The 13,124-nt window shown below is 34.3% G+C and overlaps 1 protein-coding gene across 1 annotated transcript in view; it reads left to right on the top strand.

Annotated features, from left to right (window-relative positions):
- ca (claret) overlaps positions 1-12,017 on the top strand; it is a 75,496-nt gene extending 63,479 nt beyond the window's left edge. Inside the window, exons 26-30 of the mRNA XM_069848769.1 lie at positions 87-263; positions 2,756-2,908; positions 4,744-6,837; positions 11,407-11,638; positions 11,947-12,017. Coding sequence (XP_069704870.1) covers positions 87-263; positions 2,756-2,908; positions 4,744-6,837; positions 11,407-11,638; positions 11,947-12,017 — 2,727 coding nt within the window. The remainder of the gene's footprint in view (positions 1-86; positions 264-2,755; positions 2,909-4,743; positions 6,838-11,406; positions 11,639-11,946) is intronic.
- The last annotated feature ends 1,107 nt before the right edge of the window (positions 12,018-13,124 follow it).

Raw genomic sequence — 13,124 nt, 5'->3', positions numbered from 1 at the left:
CATAGTATGTTAAAGTTCTTTGTATATCTCATTATCACTGTGTGTAATGATTATCATGCTGACATGCTGTTGTATTTTCTTTTCAGCTTGGACGGGCACCTGTTGAAGACTCGAAGGCCTTGGAAGGGAAGTTGGTCATGTTGAAGACGACCAAACGCGTCATCAAGCTTCCACATGGTAGTCAGAATTCGAGTGACATCCCCAGAGAAGTGCCTGGTCTCCCAAATGCCACCATTACTTTCAAGTACGATAATTTGTCAGGGGTGAGTAACTATATTCTATTAGCATGTTCAGTAGGCTGTATCAGAAATGGTCCTTAAAATTTTTTTTCTGAATTTCGAAGTGGGTCACTCCTAAAAAGTTGCAATTTAGTCTTAAAAACAATGTGTCAAAATCTGGCTGTTAAAAAAAAATTGACCAAGAAGCAGGGACCATGAAGTTTATTCTATTTATGCTTTTATTAGAGAGTAACTTTTCGCTTGGTGTAGATTGTAACTCTGGAAATTTTTGCCAGTTTATGAGTACTTGTAGATGAAATTTCTAAATTCTACATTTTTTTAGGCTACTGACTCGAAATTTTACACACATACCACTAACAACTGTTTAGGCATATGTGCAGAGTTTCATTCGAATATATGTAATGATTATCACTTTTTTTTCGCAGCAATATTAGAAATTTCACTCTTCACTTGCTCTTTACTTCCTTCTACTTTCAAATTTAGACATGTATAAAAATAATATCTCATCATGTCTCCTTATGTTACAGAACAGTCAAACTCAGGTCATCTGCCGAACAGAATACTGCTTCAATTTTGATACTTGTTTTCTTTCTCGTTGTAACATCCTACTTTGCCATTTTATATTTTACTTAGTCATAACAACACTGAGAACAAAGTCTTCTCTCGGTCAGCGCGTCTGGCTGTGAAACCAGATGGCCCGGGTTCGAATCCCGGTCAGGGCAAATTACCTGGTTGAGGTTTTTTTCGGAGTTTTCCCTCAACCCAATACGAGCAAATGCTGGATAACTTTCGGTGCTGGACCCCAGACTCATTTCACCGGCATTATCACCTTCATATCATTCAGACGCTAAATAACCTAGATGTTGATACAGCGTCGTAAAATAACCCAATAAAATAAAAAAAAAAAAATAAAAAACAAAGTCTTCTCTAATCTGAGACTGTCTTTCGAGTGGACTGTGCATCATTCGGCACGGTGACATTCCATCGTGTTCCACATAACTCTTACCCTTGTCAAAGAACCATTTTTACTGAAAGAATTCCACAACTGTAGAATATCAAATTGCACAAATAGAACTGCGGAATACCGAATTGCAGAGAGTTATATGGTACAATTCCTGAAATTTTACATTTTTGCAGTGTTTTTTAATATTTGAAGGGATTGCTCCTCGGTGAAAAGTTATCAGATTTGTTTAAAAATTTGTGTGCAATCATTTGAGGCCAGTATACAACTTTTCAGATATGACACATTCGGAAGATTTATTTTATGATACAGCCTAATGTTCAGTCTGATGGAAGACTTGGACAAAAGTTAAGTTCCTTGTTAGAAATACTTGCGATCATGTTTTGTTTAACTCTTTATTGGTGGAGGACATTTCAGTTTGTATTATGTGATGCAAGAGAACATTTAAATTCAGAGAATGAAAAATACGCCTTTAATCTTTAATTAAAGCGAAAGTAAAACTGAAAGATCCTATTCATATATTAATCCAAAGCTTACAGTTTCATCTTTCATTATCATTTAATCACTGTATGAAGTATTGTTAGTATTCGCTTACAAGTTTTAATCGCCAATAAAGATATATAATACACTAGCTGTTCTCAGTCTGGTATATGGCAGTAAAGTTTCGACTCTCACACAAAAAAGACAGGAATGAACTGAAAGGAGTTCGAATGAGATTCTTCATAAAAAAAATAAGGGATACACACTTTTAAGTTAGAAGAGAAATGAATGGATTTTAGAAGCACTGAAGTACGTGATTGATTAAATCAAAAAATAAAAATGTAATTTTATTCGACATGTTTGTTTTTTTAATGAACATAACAAGAATACATAGAATAACAACAGGATAGAGACTGAAAGGAAGGTCTTTGAAAAGGTTAACTGGATGAGGTCGAACCACGCCTACTAAGGCGTAATTTATTATTGATAATGATGATTATATTATCGTATACATTCTTCCAAATAGAGCAGTGAGAAACATATGTTAATAGATTTCTGCATTTGTGGAGAAAGAATTACTGCTCACATAAGTATTAGAACTCAGCCTGAAAACAAAAATCATGGTATTACTTGAAAAGGAACCATAAAATAGAAGAAATTAACTGCTACATTAACAAAATGATATTCTTCAGGAACAAAGTTCTTTCCTGAAATACAATTGCTTAGAGAACAATGAAAATATATATACAACATCGAAAGCAGATTATAGTCATAGAATAATAAAATCTAAATATAAAAAGCGATGGGGACAGATTAGTTGAGGAAATGCTTTCAGCTGTGCAGTCCAGGTTCTCCCGCATCTTACAACAGAAAGTTGTGCCTATGGACCACACCAACATTAGTGACAAGTAGTTAAGAAGGATAAAATAAAATTTGGCATTATATGTACATAGTTTTGAAACCATGTGAATATGAATGCATTGATTTGATTGTGAAAAGATGTTTATTGTGAGATTGCCTAGAACTTAGCACTCAGGTCCAGGTGTACACAGTACACTGAATGATGATGTTGCAGATGAGTGGCTGGTGTGGTTCCTTGGTGGGGACCCCCACTGAGCTTTGTCCACCACTCTGCAGCATCGAAGAGCCTTGTTATGGCTTGCGCACCCTGCACTTCACTTTTCAACACTTCCATGATCACTATGATTCTACATACATCATGAACAAGGTAAGTGAGCCAATGTAATTAATGTACTTGAGGATATTTTACCTCTCACTTTACTGAAAAAGTGGTTTTTGGCATTCTCTTTAACTATTTAAGGAATCATATTCAATGTTTGTGAATTAATTCATGTATAAATGATGCATATGAAACAATAGACCTAATTACTTTTGCTGAAACTAAATAATGGGTAATATAAGACAAGTGCCAGATGAAACAGTATAGATTGTATGTCCCCAAAATTTTGTGTTACAGAAATTATTACATGCATACTGCTAATCAAAAACCCTTGCAAAAAAAAAAGTTGTAGGGAATTTTAAAAATTAATGTAATTCTAGTCATTTAGATAAACAAAGTAAGAAATAAATAGTATTAGTACTTGCAGAACTTATTGTTATTTTCTTTGCCAGTGGATAGTAGGTTACGAGATAGCTCAGGTGGTGGTATGCTTGGCCATTGATCTGACCTGCTCTCTGTTGTGTGTTCGAATCCTGCTTCAGTTGGTAACCTAGATGGGTTTTTTTCCCGAGGTTTTCCCCATTTGTAGAGCGAATGTAAAGTAATTCCATGAGGAATCCTCGGACTCATCTTGCCAAGTAGCTTCTCGCTATCACCAATTTCATCAATGCTAGATAACTTCGCAGTTGATACAGTATCGTTAAATAACCAATTAAAAAAATAAACAGGATTTTCGATGTCCTGTTTGCCCAAGTTGGAGATTGGAGTGGAATTTGATTGGAACTTAACACTTTGTTCAATGTTATATGTTGCAGTCATAGATTTCTGAAATACTTGTCGAGGTAGAGCAGGTAGAGAAATCTGGTAGTGATTTTTTTTTTTTTTACTTTAAAAAGAAGATGAATTTGTTTGAATGTAACTGTAGGTAATTTCGTGAATCTTTAGTTAATATAGTAGGTATATTAATTGTTGCAAATAATGTATAAGGAGAAAATAATATGTCATGTACATTTTTATGAACGGAAGAAAAGTTGTTAGTTCAAATTAAAATGTGTGCTATGCTTCAGTAAGGAAGTAGCATGATATGATGTGGAAGGCAACTTGAACCGATCATTTCATTTCGAGTGTGTCTTATTTTCAAGACTTCCTCCAATATTGCTAGTACATGGTTAGAAATATTAAACATACTGACATTTCATTATATAATACATAACCTGAAATTCACCTCCTTGTCAATATATAAAATAAGCATCTCTTGTTTGTTGGATGACTAGTTAGTAAAATTTCAAGAAATGTTCAGTGAAGACCATCTTGTACGAATTTCACTTCTGTTCTGAGGATTTCTGTAAGATGGAATTTATTTCTCACGTGACAGGATAATAGGAAAGGATAGCCAGCATAGTTAAATTTGTACATGGCCAGTAAATTTTGCCTGGAGTACTCTCATTGAGGATTCTTTTACATTCCATAAATCTAGGATATGGAACTTCTGAATACACTTTTCTATTGATGGAAGCCATACTAAAGGTTTTTATTACGATACCCATAGAAATCTATCATCCTCATGAACCTTATATCTAATAGAAAGCATGGTAATTACTCAACTGCTGGGGAATGACGTTTCTCGTTACTTTATAATATCAGAAATATAGAAAAATTGTATGAAATCGGTTGAAAAGAAATTATTGCATTTTAAACATTGTACAGACAGAAATGGCTCTAGTTGTTAAGTAATTTTAATGCATGCTCAAAACTCATTTGACATGAATATTTTTTTACCATTTTTTTTTTTAAGTTTTATGCAAGAAGTGCATATCTTGTATGTGTTATTTTATTCACTGTTTTACTATCTGAATTATTAATGGTTTATATTTTATTTTTAGTGCCTTGAATTGGAAAACTACCAAGCAGCTGCAAAATTGGCAGCACTGGACAGGCATTACCATCTGGCTCTGGCCTACCAGCTGAAAGCTCTTGCTTTGTCCTCCATGGAACGTGGTTTCAGCATGGAGAAAAATAATGAAAATCAGTCCAAGAATTCAAACAAAGAGGCTAATGAACAGAACTCCAATTGCAACAGAATCTTAACAAACAACATAGTCAAATCTCGTGATACTACAAATGTAGGCAATTCTTCAAGCTCTTCGAGTATTGATAAGCTAAAATACACAAAACTTCCTCCCACCTCAAATATTTGTACAGATAAAAATTCAAATCCATTGATTTTAAACTACAAAGAAGAGGTTCATCAGTGTGCTAAATCAACACAGAAAACAGACATAGTTAATAATGTTGGATCTGAAAATAAATTAACAAGTACTAATTCAGTAAAACAGAACAAGGACGAACTCACTAACAACACAGATGCAGTCAAGAAATGTGAAACTACTAACAAAACACAAGTTGATTCCTCAAAATGCAAATCTGCTGATAGTGAGGGGAATGTCATAAATAATGAAAATTCATTAGACTTGGTAAATATATCTGAAAATAGTGATAATAAAAACAAAATACATGCTGAGCCAGAAACTGAAAAAGATTCGGTTTCAAATGCTGAAGTCGAAAATAGGAATCAAAGAAATTCCAAAATTAAATTAGGAGAAGAACTTAAAGCAGAATCGAAAGGAAACCAAATCGCTAAAGATAAATCCAAAGTGGAGTTTTCAGGTGACATTTGTACTCATCTAGATGCAGATTCAAAGCAGACTTTAGTGCAGTCCAACATAGGAAAGAATAATTCTTATCTTGAAAAAGAAGAGGTATTAGGGCTCGAAAAGGGTAGTGAAGAATCACAACATGGAACAAACTCAAAAAATAAAAACCAAGAAGAAAGTCTGGAAGAAATAGAATCAAGCAGTTCAATTTCCACTCCTGAAAGTCTGACATCAGCAAACGCTCCAGACAGTGAAATGCATGCATTTGCTGTCCAAGGAGGCACGGAACAGATGTCTGAGGGCCACCGCTATCTGACCAGCCCAGACTCCAGTACATCTCCACTTGTCAGTGAGGAACAAGGCCTTCTGAGTCCAGAACCTTTCCTGCCACCAACAACTCAAGCTCCAGGCGTGAGCTTGGTTCCTGTAATTGTGAATGGAGATTCTAATATTTCTAACAATGAAGTTAAACCTGACATCCAAAAGGAATTACCCACAACACAAATCAATTCAATTTCTGAATTAGAATCAGACAAAAAGATTAACAAGGAAGATGTATGCAAGAATTCAGATTTAAACACAGCGCATCTCAATAGTAGGTCTTCACAAGGTATCCCTGATTCAAATGCCTCTGAAAATGTTACAATACAAGACTCTGGCAGAAATGAAACTTGTTTGAAAACAGAAATCACTGATGTCAGTAATATATCAAATTCATTGCAGGAAGATCTAGTAAGCAATGTAACCACATGTGATAAAACTACAGCTGACAATAAAATTGATGGCAGCTACCATATTATTCCTGAGAAGGTTTATCATAGTGAAAAGTTACAGGGTGCAAAAGATTCTAGTACATTACCTAAAAGTGATTCACGCGAAGAAAATATTTCAATGATTTCCAATATTCCTGTTGATGTGAATTCGGTGTCAAAGCTTTCTATAAAAACAGTAGAGGCAGAGAGACAGGTCACAACGAAGCAGTCTTGTTCTGATAGAACGGACTTGGAAAATTACGAAAATGAACTGAAGGTTTCTTCTGGTGATAACTCTTCTTCTGTAAAATTGTTAGAAATGTCAAGGGAAGGAGTACCTAGCAGTTTGGAGATGAGAAAGAGTGGAATAACCTCTATTGAGACTGATAAGACTAAGAAGGTGCCATCCACAACAATGTATGGTACAAGTAGCTGTCAGAAAACTGAAGATGGCAGTACTGAGCCCACTGCTTGCAAAGACCTGGTAGCACAGGCAGCAGCAATAGTGGAGTACTATGTTTCTGTGATGGAAGAAGATAGCCACACCATGATGAGCAGGCTTCTGCAGCAGGTAAAAATTATGATATTTTTAGTGTTCAAACACATGGAAATAGTTTAGGCCTACTTAATTCCTGTTACTTGTACAAAAATGCAAGAAAAAAAAAAAACATTAGATTTCGAAATTACAAGTGATGGAATATAATAATTTGTGATGAATATATGGAAATCTGCAAGCACGGACTGGAATTTAATTTCTTCAATTCAAAACTAGATTCGCGTTTCTTTTTCAGGATTCTCACTTGAGATTTGGAAGGTTCATTTAATCTGTTGAGTCCATTTTCTTTGACTACCCCAAATATTTAGACAAAAGGGAAATTGCATGAAGGTGCTCTTTTTTATAGATATAACCAACATAATATAATAAAACATGTTTTGATATAAAATATTCAGGAATCTTTATTATTGTCATCTAAAGCTATTGTTCTATCAATCATCATTTACTATTAGATATCATTAAATTCTATTTTCGAAATTCTACTAATCATCGTTTTTACCAGATCATGTACTAGTACGTTTCTAGTATCGTAAATAGAATGACATCTGGGGTCTGTTGCATAAAGCTAAAATTACTACTTTACTGGCGACAAATTAATAAAAAAAAACAGTGTGACAAGCACTAGTAATTACTGACAGTTTCATTTGTTTTACCAATGAATTGTTGCATAAAAATTTGTAATTTGTGAAATAGTTAGAATGGCGATCATGTTTTCTACCAATCCCTTGAGCCTTTTGAACTTTCTTGAAAGTATAGAGAGGGGTGAAGGGGGAATAGCAGAGAAGGAGAGAGTGAGAGAGTGTGAGTACACATACAACTCATTTCAACTCTATATTATATATACTCACTCATTTGCATACACTCTCCCACGCACAACACAATACTTTAGGCACCAATTTCTTTATTCATTTATTTGGATGTATAACTGACATAATAATATAAGAATACCTTCTTGGTCTCGAGCCATACGACCCAACTGTGAGTATGGAACCTGTAGGTAGTTCCCAAATGTTGGAGAAATTAAATCTCAACATTCAGTTGCAAGATCCAAATCTTCACTACAAATCAGCATCATATTGTTTTCTTTCATATTTTTTTTCTTAATTTCTTTTCAACTGTAATGACTGATAACAGTATGCATGCTTGTCTTTATTCATTTTTATATTTATTTTTTATGTATGTCTCACGAGTGGTATTAGATCCACTTGTTAGGAGACAGATATTTGCAATAGAAAGTACTATGGTATGTATTCTGAAAGTCTTCGCAATGTAAATTTTAATTGAATTGAATATTTTTATGAAGGGTTTGGGCTTGTCCATCGTCATTGGTGGGACATTTTTAATAATGTTGGACAAAATAATTGTTTAAATGAAGCTTTGTTTTTTATTATGAATTATACTGTAGTAATCTTTATACTATATTGTACGTACTTATAATGTTTTGCACAATCAGTATGCATAAAATAAGAGTTTGTAAAGGGCGCAAATAGCCATAGCAGCTTATGCACCCTTTTTAAACCACACTATTGCCGATATCACCTCTATGCCGACGACCTACAACTTTACATACATTCCAGACCCAATACGATCAATGAATCGATTGACAAGTTAAATTGTGACCTAGCCACTGTCTCCACTTGGGCGGCCAATTTCGGACTCGCACTTAATCCAAGTAAGACTCAAGCCATAATTATTGGACATAAGCGTTTAGTTAACTCCCTTAATAACAGTAATCTTTCAGTTGTTACCCTTAACAACACGCTAATCCCTTATTCATCTGTCGTAAAAAATCTTGGCTTCTTTTTTGATAATAATCTAAGTTGGAATTTTCAAGTTAAAGAAACAATAAAAAAAATCTGTTCCTCCATTCACTGTTTGAGTCGCTTGAGAAACTTCTTGCCCCAGCAACTAAAACTTACCCTAGTGCAAACCCTAGTAACGCCGCACTTCGATTATTGTGACGTTTTGTTAAGTGACCTAAGTTCTGAATTGTCAGTCAAGTTACAGCGAGCTCAGAATATGTGCGTCAGATACGTGTGCAACATCCGACGGTATGATCACATATCACCATCCTTCGCAAGTCTCTCGTGGGCTCCGAACTTAAAGAACGTTAGAACTTTACACTCTTTGTCTTTACTCTTTCGAATTCTGCACACTTCAACACCAAATTACCTTTCGTCTCGTTTCTCTTATCTATACTCTAACCACGACGTAAATACCAGATCACTTATCTGTGGCACGCTAAGTATACCTCTTCATAGAACATCTTGTTATTCATCATCTTTTACAATATCCACCTCGCGTCAATGGAATTCCTTGTCACAAAGTATTAGGGGCTGCAAGACAATAAACACCTTTAAGAACAGCTTAAAAGATAACCTTATTAGCATTTCACTCCAATCATACTGATTTAAACTATCACTGACTACATTGTTACTTTTTTCTTTAGACATCATCCTGATTGTGCTGTATTTTAATTGTCTCGTAATAATCTCTTTCTATTACCTAATATTATTTGAAATATATTAACATTCTATGTATTTTAGTTTAATTCTGCTACACAGTTTATTTCAGTGTTTAATTAATAGTTCATAGTATTTTGTTGTTTAATTTGTAAATAACTTTTGTATACATGTAACTCTCATCTAAATCAAATTGTTGGATTCTTTGTAAGTTCATGCATATGTATATACACTTTTTGCTGGTTGAGTGGAAGAGAAGGCCTTACGGCCTTAACTCTGCCAGCTAAAATAAATCATTATTATTATTATTATATAACTGTTTCTGTATATTTCATTGGTTTGACAAACATGCATCATGCTTGTATTTTTATTGTTCTCTTAAACTAATCGATTATAGTAAACTAAATTAAAATGAAACTCAGTAATGCGTATCTTCTTGACACTAAATTAATATGGAAACTCATTAATGCGTATCTTCTTGACAAATTCTGAGGGAAGGAGGAAAGTGGAACGACTGAAGACCAGATTGGTTGGACTGTGTTGAGAGGAATTTGAAAATCATGGGTGTCAGGAATTGGAAAGAACAAGGCAGTCGATAGGAACCAAAGGCAAGACATTCTTAAGCAGGCCAAGATTCGACCAGGGTTGTAGTGCCAGGGAAGAAGAGAAGAAGAAGAAGAAGAAGAAGAAGAAGAAGAAGAAGAAGAAAGAAGAAGAAGAAGAAGAAGAAGAAGAAGAGAAGAAGAAGAAGATAGAAGAAGAGATGAAGAGAGAAGAAGAAGAAGTAAGAAGAAGAGAAGAAGAAGAAGAGAGAAGAAGAAGAAGAAAGAAGAGAAGAAGAAGAAGAAGAAGAAGAAGAAGAAAGAAGAAGAAGAAGAAGAAGAAGAAGAAGAAGAAGAAGGAAGAAAGAAGAAGAAGAAGAAGAAGAAGAAGAAGAGAGAAGAAGAAAGAAGAAGAATGAAGAAGAGAAGAAGAGAAGAAGAAGAAGAAGAAGAAGAAGAAGAAGGAAGAAGAAGAAGAGAAGAAGAAGAAGAAGAAGAAGAAGAAGAAGAAGAAGAAGAAGAAGAAGAAGAAGAAGAAGAAGAAGGAAGAAGAAGAAGAAGAAGAAGAAGAAGAAGAAGAAGAAGAAGAAGAAGAAGAAGAAGAGAAGAGAAAGAAGAAGAAGAAGAAGAAGAAGAAGAAGAAGAGAAGAAGAGAATATGTTTCTTCTTGACTAAATAATTACTTTTTGAAATATGCAAGAATTCGAACAGAATTACTATCAAAAGTGTCAGTGTCGTGATGTTAGTTGTGTAACTTTGCTTCACCTCCCCCCTCACATTATAGTTACAAACGTTACAAATAGATTTAAAATTCTTGAAAATTATTTTGTATTTAATGAATACATCTCACCACAAATATTAGTCTGTATACTTAAAGTTAAATTAAGTTTGATTAGAGAAACATTTTTAGGTTATGAGTAAATATTTTGGACACTATCTCATGGACAAGCCCTTATTTTAATTTAGTCGAGTTCAGCTCAGCTTGGTTGAGTTACTCGCATCCAGTACTTTGGTCTGAGGCAATTGAGTCATTTGTTGCTTTGCATTCCAGCATTTCTTTATGGTATTCTTATTGATTGTTACAGCTTCACAAATGCTCTTGTCTACAAATTTTCCTCTGATTTATACATGATATGATTTTAAGACGCTAAAATTCCCAGTCTATGTTAAATGTTTCACTAGTCAATTGTATTTAGTGAAAAGTCTAAATTTTGCAACAGTCGATCTTGCGAGGTAATCAGAAATGAAATTTTAATTGTATATATTATTACATTTTTCTGTGTGATTTGGCGACTGTCATTATGTTGTTGTGATTTGTTCACCATTTGAAAGCATGATATATGGCATGAAGGTGACAGTGGAATAGCAGCAGAAGGAATGTATTTTTATACTTGCCTCTTGCTGTAAAGATTATAAAAATAAATACAGCAATAATTAATAATACAGTTGAACACTACATTCAGTTACGAAAAAAAGTTTAGAATGAAAACATCTCATAAGAAATATAATGACGCGAATATTTTTTATATACTCTGTAAGAATGACATTAATTGCTAATGTAATTCCATATTTGTGGGCAGGGCATCGAGTTCTGGCTAAGCCATTCATTGCCAGTGGACCATCTTGAGAACCTTTTGCTGAAGCATATGTCCAAGTTTTTCTATCCTCTGGGACTGCTGTTGTTCTGCAAGGGTGGCAGCACTGGGGAGGAAGAGGTTGAGACACAGCAGCAAGCCATGTCCATGTTGAATCACCTTTCTACAAGGTTCTGCCTCCAACTCTGCTCTAGCCTGCTAAGTCATATTGATCAGAGTGAGTCTCAACTTAGTACTGTGAGCAAAACTTGTGAATGGTTTGCTCGTATTTGTTTATTATTTAATTAGTTATTAACTTATTTAGTGTAGCCTATTTATTTATATGCAGTTATACATGATCACATTAATTTGTGTTAGTAGGTACTGAAATGAAGAGTACAGAATTGTAAGATATTAGTCTAGAATTTACTTGAAGTAACTGAAAAAAAATTACGAAAAACAGGCTAGCTTGTTTCAGAGATATTATTCAGTACTTCGCCATTTGTTTTTAATGTGACCACATGTACGCTATTTGATTGTCATCAGGAAAGGCCTATCCAGAATACATCGAACTCCTAGCACAAGTCACGGCTTGTCACAGTCACCAGAACAGCTAATGGAAACCATATTGGAGGGACTTGGAGCAACAAAGGGACTTGGAGGACCCTTAGGACCTGCATACATCAGTCTTCAGGAAGAGGTAGCTACAGTACAAATAATTGACCTGCTTTTCATCACTTCTTGTGTTTCTTAATTGCTACAGCTTGAAACACTCATTTGTTGCTATGCATGTACAGTTCGTGAGTTTCAAATGGGTTGGCTGTATGCATAAATATACTCATTTAAGGAAGAGTAAAAGAATTATAGAAATGAGGGCAATAATATTGAAAGAAACAAAAGAATATTCTATACATTCCACTTCGTCATTACATCTAGTACAAAGAAAAAGTTTACTGTTGCTACTGTAGATGTTCACGGAAATATTTGAATTTTGCACCCATCACACCAAGAAGTACTGTAGTTTTAGCATGCTGCTTTCTACCAGATGTCTATCTGGCTAGTTGATTTCTCTTAAACTATTCAACGCATTTTATTCATATTCATTGTCTAAAAGTAAATTCATCTGGTCCACTGCTATGGAGTAATGATTGGCATGTCTGACTCTGAAACAAGTGGGTTCAAATCCTACTTGGGAAAAGTTAACTGGTTGAGGTTTTTTTCGGGGTTTTCCCTCAACCTATTGAGATCAAATGCTGGGTAACTTTCGGCTCTGGACCCTAGGTTCATTTCACTGACATTATCATTGTTCACCTGTTGCACTCTTTATTCTCTGTGCACGTATTCATTCATTTTCTGTTCCCATGTATACAACTACACATGAATTTCATTCTAAATGTTGTTATTCTATAACTATCTTATTTTCTTAGAGCCCACCCTTATTTCCATGGCTTGTGCATATGCAAATGTATACATTTTTATACCGGTTATGGCTTCATTGATTTATTATTTCTACTATCTTTGAATATTTGATAATTTTGATGGGATATATGATTTAAGATAGTTTGTAACAGAGACAATCGAACTCATTAATTCTTAATCTTTTTAATGTGTATTATTCAAACACATCCTGCTTGATATAATAATGCCTGTTTGTAATGTTTATATACGGTACTTTAGCAAATCTTTATTTTCATAGAAAGAATATGTGCAAAAATTAATTCTTG

This window comes from Periplaneta americana, chromosome 15 (genome assembly GCF_040183065.1).
Source record: "Periplaneta americana isolate PAMFEO1 chromosome 15, P.americana_PAMFEO1_priV1, whole genome shotgun sequence".
Classification (NCBI taxonomy): domain Eukaryota; kingdom Metazoa; phylum Arthropoda; class Insecta; order Blattodea; family Blattidae; genus Periplaneta; species Periplaneta americana.
This window is presented reverse-complemented; position numbering and strand designations above follow the sequence as displayed.